Source organism: Accipiter gentilis, chromosome 1, assembly GCF_929443795.1.
Source record: "Accipiter gentilis chromosome 1, bAccGen1.1, whole genome shotgun sequence".
In the NCBI taxonomy this organism is placed as follows: Eukaryota; Metazoa; Chordata; class Aves; order Accipitriformes; family Accipitridae; genus Astur; species Astur gentilis.
Genome location: NC_064880.1, coordinates 5,487,017 through 5,495,242, shown reverse-complemented (window position 1 = coordinate 5,495,242; position 8,226 = coordinate 5,487,017). Strand labels below are relative to the sequence as shown.

Here is an 8,226-nt window from a genome sequence, read left to right as displayed (position 1 = left end):
ACCATTCTTACTCCTTTTATACATTTCTGACCAATATGATATCAGCCTACAAAACAGCAGAAACAGATCCAATTCCCTGCAAGCGTGTTTGTTTAAAACTAGAATTTAGACATTCAAGAAAATACTCACATATTGAAGGCGCCCAGCACAAAGAAAAGTGTTCTTGAGCATTATTGTACCAGACAAATGACAGCAAGTAGTACTGTGAAAAAATTCTTGCATTTATTAGTACAGACATATATACTTGGTTACTCAAATTGGGAAGCCTGTTTGAATACAGTAAAGAGGGTAGGTTAAGCTAAGTGATAATGAAGACAGCTACTTTGTAGTGCAATGCTCCTGGGGATTGTTAGAGTCTATCTGTTGCTGGCTAAAGCAGCATTGTCATCCTGCTATTAACAGCATCGGTCTGTCCTTGCTGCCAGCAGGGAACAGTTGACAGAGATGTAAATTGTGCTATTACATAAGTGTAAATTGTGATATATTGGAATCAATTGTACTGAATTGTATTGCTGTAACATCAGAACTTGCCCTAGTAATTTCTCTAGTCACGTAGCTAGAGGGTAAGTAGAGACCAGTGATACAATCTTGTAACTTCAAATTTTATAAGAAAAGCGTATTTCGCAATGTTTATATAAGTTAGCCATTCCTGGGATGAGCAATTCATAGCTCAAAGCTTTTCAGATTCTACAGATGCATGTAAATGTCAAAGGTAATTTGATCAATTAATAGTTTCTGTGCTCTCTTAATATAAAGTCTCTGTATCCTAGTAAGGTTACAGTTGGACTGAAAAAGGTAAATGACATGGTAGTAGGGGAAAGGGAAAAATCACAAAAAACTGCAAGTAGAATTAAATGAATTAAATTAAGAATGGTCACACTATTGATATGCTTTTATGGGAGATTTATTCTTAATCCAATACCAACTTCAGCTTTCCTTCCTCAGTTACTCAAATGTCCACTATCCACTGAAAGGCAGGGGTTTGATTCACTTTTGTACCGAGAAGACAGCAATATAATGGCACTTTCTGTTACTCGTATTAAAATACATTTCATTATTCTGCCCATGAATGCTGAATTTGGGAAAGCATTTGTTTAAATTCACGTCTTTAGTATCAAGTATTTCAGTTCTCCAGATAAAATTGTTCTAGCCACTTAATGTTAGCCTTCATGTCTTCTGTAATATCTACATTGATACATTTTCAAGTGATACATGGATCCCATAATTAGAGAAAAGAGTTCAGTAATGCACTTTGCTATTTATATTCCTCAGGTCAACGTCTGATACGATGGCAGAATAAATATAAATTCAGATTCTGAAGGGCACTGTCTTGATTAATACCTCTTATACCAAATTTAAATATTTCTATTTCCTCCTGACAGACAAGGAGGAAATCAGGATGTTAAGAGAAACATCCTGAATTTGTTCAGACAAGCCTTTCAGTTGGTACAATGGAATAAATAAAAAAAAAAGGGGGGTGGGGTGGGTGTGATTTTAATTTTAGACTTGCATTAAAGAGTTAGTTCCATACAGATTTTCTGGTAAAACATTTAAATTCAGAACCCTCTCTGATATTAGTTATAACACTTCAAATGTAAAATATCAAGAACTATTAGAGAATAGCAGACCTCAAGCCCTGTACAGGATACACTTAGGCAACTAGCTTTTTTTAATTTAAGGATGGATTATTTCTGCTTGTGCTCTTCTCATTTTGTAAGACTGCTCATTGTTTCCACAGCCATCTTATTCACAAAAGGTGGTGGTGTGTCTAATTTGTAATAGCGGAAGAAAATTAGAAGAAAGCATTTCCTCCATCTTTCCAACACGTTCATAGCCTGTCAATAAAACTAAAAGCTATATGATGTTAACTTACAGAAAAAAGCCATAATGTGAAAGAAACCATAGCAGTTGAATCATCCTCCAGTAAAAACAAATAATACACCGCCGAACAGTTGTCCTCCATCAAATAAAAGTAAATTCTGGGATGTTTCTAGAGATTCTGTGCTATAATCCTTAATAATGAAGTGACAGTAGAACATATTAAGTGTTTTTCTTTATGTAGAAAATAATTACCTCTTCACTAAAAAACAAAACACACCTTGAAAGCTATAGCTTACTGCACACCCTTTTAACATGGTCAGAAACCATGATGGATTTGGATGCTGAATGACAGCTTGCAGATAAGCATAGCAGACTTTGAGGCTGTTCTGTGACTTTTGAAGAGGGAAAAAGAGGGGGATTTGAATTTGTGGAAGGAGTAAAAGTTAAGGAACAATAAAACCAGTCAACAAACAAGATTCTCCGTGCCAACAGTCCATGCAGACACAAACTTCGGCATCTTCCTCCCACCCTTGGGAATAACACACACACACACACACACACAGACACACACTGTGGGGAGGGGCAGGGGGAACACCAACAAAAACAAACTAAAAAAAAAAACACCACAAAACCAAAAAAAACCACAACAAAAAAACGCAAACCCACTACATCTTCACATTTTATTTTAGAATTACTTGACTATCTCAAAGGTCAGCACTGGATTATATATAACCCAACCAAAAGTTCCCCTGGAGGCTGTCACCAACTGTCATGTAGCTATGAATAGGTATGAGAGTCACCCACTTGGGAACATTCCTTAGTTTGAAGTGTTACTGGTATCTGTGTGCACAGAAATTTTTCACATATTTTACTAAGTTATCTCCAGATCCTAAATCTATTAGCAAACCTGAACAAAGCCACCCAATCATTTGTATTTTTTATACTTCTGATGCACTTAAAAGGAAAGACAAAGGAAACCTTTCGTGCGAGTGTGTATCATTTATTGTAGTTCAAGAGAGTCAGGAATTGAACAGAAGACACAGCGAAAAACAAATAAAAGAAAAACAACCTTTTTTTCAGACTTAATTTTAAAACACTGTGGTTTCAAATCCTTTTTAAAAAGGAAATTCAAGTATCATATGCAGGGGGCAGTAATACAAAAATGTTTGTGAGTATTTTTTTTATTATTTTTTTTAAAAATGTAATTCTATATTTCCTGCACCCTTTCTGCTTTGGTAAGGCCAAGCCATGGATACAAATTGGTACGCAACATAAAAAAAAATGACCCCTGCCCCAAACTGCAGCCTCCAAGAATAAAAGGATCTGCTCTCTGCAGACAAGCTCTACTGGCTCAGAACTGTCATTTAGCATATATCATATCTGCAGCATTAAAAGAACGGATTTTATTTTTTAAAAAGTCACTGAAATCCTGGTATTCCCAAGCATCTCATTCATGGCAGCTGTTTTAACACACTTCTATCTCAAAGCTTTTCAAAAATACCAGAGCATCTAAATCAACATAAAGAAAAGGGACATTTCAAAGAACAGAAATTAAAATCCATGTGTGAAATCTTTGCTTTTTTTGAAATTATCCTTGTGTCTAACACCAATTAAAAACCAAATATGCAAATATGTGCAATATAAAAATACGATCCCAAGATTAACACTTTGTTGCAGGCACAGTTATCGCACAGAATATGTTCTTTTGAGGGCAGGGGAATGATTTTGATTTTCACAGGGATTTTTGTTTTGCATAAAAAAAAAGACAGCAGTGCAGGTTTGATGGGTGGAAGAGGAAAAAGGGAGGGAAAGAGGAAAAAGTTACTTTAGCAGCAAAATGTCCAAGGTTCTAACCACAATCAAATTAACGGATATCTGGCTGTAAAAAATAAGGTTGAAGGGATGCTGCCCTGATCCATTCATCTTTGCTAAAATAATTCAGCTGTAAAAACTCCAAAATGTGACATACTGAAGGACAGTTTTGTAACATAAGCAACTTCCTAGCTTTGTCCTCCATGTTATTGACCATCGTTATCACTTAAATATATGTACAAGAATTAAGCCGCTTTTCTCCTCGTCAACATGCTTCTGGTCACTACTGCAAGTCAGTGCCAGTGGGCGTGCTAATCCCATCAATAGCTTTCAAAGTGTATCTGCTCCACTATTACCAGAACAGCCCACGCCCTGTTCTTCCCGTTGGTGTTGGCGTGCACTGCAAGGGAATTTTTAATGGTCAGCATTCTGCTTGTCTCTCATCCAGGCTTGGATTTGCTCTTTAAGTTCTGGCACTAATAGTGTAAAGAAGAGAAAAAAGAATGGTTAACTTGCAGTTAAATTACTTGGTAATAGTACTGTAAAAAAGCTTCTCATGACCAATAGTGTTTTCTTTTCTAGAAACTTGATCAGGAATACCTACTACTATTTTCTTCTCTATCAATGTATTTTCTTCACAGCTTTGAGTAAATGACTCATTTACCTACCATAATAATGTCCTTTAGCCTGGTAGTTAATGAAGGCAAAAGCGTGGGGTTTATTTCCCAGAAAAAGGGAAAGCAGAAGGAATTAACTTTTCTATGCAAGTTGAGATGAAAGAACCGTTACATCTCAGTAACAGGCCACTACGCTATCTTCTGAAAGTAAGCGGAACAAACTGCACATAAATTGCGTCCCCCCAGTCAACAGTTCCATTACTAACTGCTAAACAGATACCTGGTTCCAGCATATTTTCTGTCAGCGTCTGACGATTGAAAGGATCAGTGGAAGAGTTCAACAGATGCCTCAGGATGATTGACCTGTCCATAATAGTTCCGGATGGCAACCTCACAGGATCAGTCATCAGAGTGTCCATAAGTGGATCTGAGGGCACATTAAAATTGAAGACAATAGCCACAAAATTTTACCTGTACATGAAACCACAGTGCAGAACTGATATTCAGGGTCCCCAGTCAGGTATATTGCTGAAGTTACAGAAAATGGTTAAAATGAGCGGTGGACTTCAGCCTTTATACTGCTTTTCCCTTTCTGAATTGGGTCTGAGCATTAGCTATTTTCACCCTATTTTCAGGTTTTGGGCTTTGGTTTTTTTGTTGGTTTGTTGTTGTTTTTTTTTTTTTTTTTTTTTTCTACTATACATATAAGCAAAACATGGATAGGACTAGACAGTACAATCCCAGGGAAAAAAAAACCCAAAGAAAGAAACTCTTAGCTCTCTTATTTACTTAACTATTTAACTGAAATAGAGCAGGATATAAGGCTTCATAAACAATACACAGTTTCTATTAATATATACTCATATTTAGAGTCAAAGTAACAAAACAAATCCCTCTTCTCCTAAAAAGTCAGTATTTAGAAAACTCGCCTCTGAATTCATCCGGAGCATCACTGTAATCGATTTCTGCACGGGCATTCTTGGCAACAATTTCCTCCACTTTCTCTGCCAGCAGTTTGAATTTCTCTATTGCTATGGTTGACTTGATTCCAGCCTTTTTCATCTTTGAGATAACCTCCTCAAAGAGCTCTTTACTGTAGGACCTCTACAAGCAAAGCATAAAGGATAACTTTGCTGAGTTGTAGTATCCCTAACATGCCATAAAAATTCTAAAGATCTTTTAATGCATTTTTAAAACTTCAGAAGGAAAGATCAATGAAACCTCAACATTATGCCAAACATAAAAGTAGCATGTAGATTACATTTCATCTAGCACCAAAATGTTGACTTTGGGGTAGACTTATGCTTTTTTTTTTTTTAGCAGTCATCACTACTGTAGAACTGTTCAGAACAAAACAAAAGGCAACATCACCTAATCAAAATGAATAAGACACTCAGAGGCTGACTATAATTATTAGGATTGTTCCTTAGACAAAACATCTGTCTTGCTGCTCCTGTCTGTATTCTTGTTCTCACAAGTCTTGGCTGAAAAAACAGCACAAAATGAAGTTTTTTTGATTTCTTAACTTCTCTGATAATGTGCAAGGCAGTACTGGCAAAGAAGTGATTCCTTCTCCTAACCAAAACAAAAACAAACAAAAAACCCATCCCATGATGTTGCAAAAATAGTAAGGCAACTCAGAGGGAGCTAATACTTGCTGGAAACTTGCCAACCAGTGCAGTAAGAATTGTACAGCTACAGAGTACAACATTCGGAGAGACCGAATGTATATCATATAGTTTCAACTGAAACAAGCATTGCTTTCACGTAAGAAAAGAAAGTTAGGCAAAGACTTTTGAAAGCTGCTTATGTTCTGAAGACACCATTTTCTTTTAAGTTCACAAAGCCTTGTTTTGATATAAGCCTTTTAATAAAAATTACTATTTACACTGCAGTGCAAGGATTAAATTACAAAACAAAACACACTAAGTCTCACAGATTTCTGTTTTCTTTGGGGATTTTAAAATGTTCAACACAGCCCTACTTCTTTCATCTACACTACATCGCACCAAGAAATACCATTCACTACTTGGGACACACAGTGCCCACCCAAACTCCTTTCCAGTCCACAGAAGAGAACAGAACTATGGCAATATGCCCAGGGCTTTATAAACGTTTTCAGATTCCTTCAAATACGTGCCAGGATTAGCAAATGGGAGATGTATCAAAATGCTTTAGAGAGACCCTGCCATGATCAAGCAACTTTTTGTTTGTTTTGTTTTGGTTTTTTTTTCTTCTAATACCAGTAGCCATTAACCAACTGTGCATTTCCTTGGTGTTTCTTTCCTGTCATTGACAGTTTCCAAGATACTAGTCACCCCCCACCCACCCCCTTTTTTATGAAGGGCCACTTTGTTAATTAAGCTTCATTCCAGTTCCCACACCAGCAGGCTTCTTTCTTTTTAATCCCTATGTCATTGCTGTGCATTTTGCTGTGGCTAGCATCGATGAATGAATGACGCATAACATTCTCACTTTAATATATACTGAACAGCATAAAAAAACCCACTACATGCTCATTATACACATGCAAATGCATAAGGTCTGTTTCAGAAGTGTTACTGATATTATCTGCAATTATCAGAACTTAAATAATTACAGAAAAAAGATCATGAGCTACTCTGATACCTCTGCTTCACTAGACTAGCAAATAGAGCTTCATGCATTGTAAACCAGCTTCCACTAGAATTTCAAGCAGCCATTGAGAACATTTTTGAAAACATTTTGAAAACTGTATTACAAGAGACAGGCATGGAGAGATGCGATTCAATAGTCCGAGAACTTTACAAGAACACAGAGATGAGCGGTAGCTTATCTACCCTAAGAATTAACATTCTCCTCTGAAGACTACCATGAGGAATTCAAAGGTGTCTTTAATTGTCTCACATATGCTGTGTTTTGTCAGTTTATTACACAGCCATTTAATAAAGTGATACAAAAGGGAAAAAAATTTGGAAACCGTTAGTCTAGAGAATGAATTTTGGATTGTTAAATGAGATTCTTATTCTCAGTCCCAGCTCTGCCTGTTCCATGTGTTCTTGATGAGGAAGGGGGGAGGGAGTCAAAACTCTTCAGTTTTCCCACTTAGAAAATTAGGACAAAGTACTTATGCTAATTTATAATGAGGCTGTAAGCTAATAAGCAACTAATGCTCAGGAAAATTCCTATGTTTGTGAAGTGCTACAGATACTTATGTGTGTCCAAAGGTTTGCAAAACACTTTGAAGATGTACCCATCTATAACGGCCAGACAGAATATGAACAGAAATGATCTGCTGAAAGAAAACAAATTGCAAGCATATATGACGGAAACTGGGTAGCAGCATACAAACAAGATGAAACTCTTCTAGAGTATTCTGCAAAGTCCTGTTTGTCCGCAGTGCTTTTGTGCTTCCCTCTCATCTTTTTGGAGCTCACCTGATCATCAGCAATTGCTTTAGCAAAGCGAGCACAATCTAGCTGTAGATAGATGTCAGTCAGTTGGTCCAACAGCTTCTTTGGTTCAAACCCATATTTCTCAGGGTTTTCAACTTTCAGGTCACGGCACTTGGGGCCACACAGTTGCTGTAAGTTAAAGTTCAACATAGCAGCCAATCGCGGTCCAAGTTCCTAAAAGACCAAAGTAAAACACAGATTACAGCATGAAGGCAGTGATAAAGAAGATTACCACTAGATTTGCATACAAGATCAGGAACTAATAAAATCATCATTTTGTAGGCTCGCAGGAAGTGTCTTCTCTTCATGCATGCTTTCCATTAAAAAAAAAAAAAATGCAAACAGCTTCTGTCTCGAAGGATCACACCATCTCAGTGACTCAGGTAATGCGCTTAACATCAAATAACTTCAACAGCAATTACATTTCAATGAGTTGGAGAAAGGGGAGGAGAATGGAGACAATGGGCTACCAAACATTTCCAGGTTATTATCCAACAGCAGAGATGTTGAAGAAGCTAGAAACCAAGTAAAATCTGATCAGG

At 36.8% G+C, this 8,226-nt stretch overlaps 1 protein-coding gene across 2 annotated transcripts in view; it reads right to left on the bottom strand.

The window, feature by feature from the left end:
- Nucleotides 1–3,576: 3,576 nt before the first annotated feature.
- UBE4B (ubiquitination factor E4B) overlaps nucleotides 3,577–8,226 on the bottom strand; it is a 41,188-nt gene continuing 36,538 nt past the window's right edge. For both annotated transcript variants that reach the window (XM_049799056.1, XM_049799066.1), the window contains 4 exons: nucleotides 7,667–7,858; nucleotides 5,180–5,354; nucleotides 4,531–4,677; nucleotides 3,577–4,109 (listed from right to left, as the gene is read on the bottom strand). In XM_049799056.1, the coding sequence (XP_049655013.1) occupies nucleotides 4,048–4,109; nucleotides 4,531–4,677; nucleotides 5,180–5,354; nucleotides 7,667–7,858 (576 nt within the window). In that variant the 3' untranslated portion in view covers nucleotides 3,577–4,047. The remainder of the gene's footprint in view (nucleotides 4,110–4,530; nucleotides 4,678–5,179; nucleotides 5,355–7,666; nucleotides 7,859–8,226) is intronic.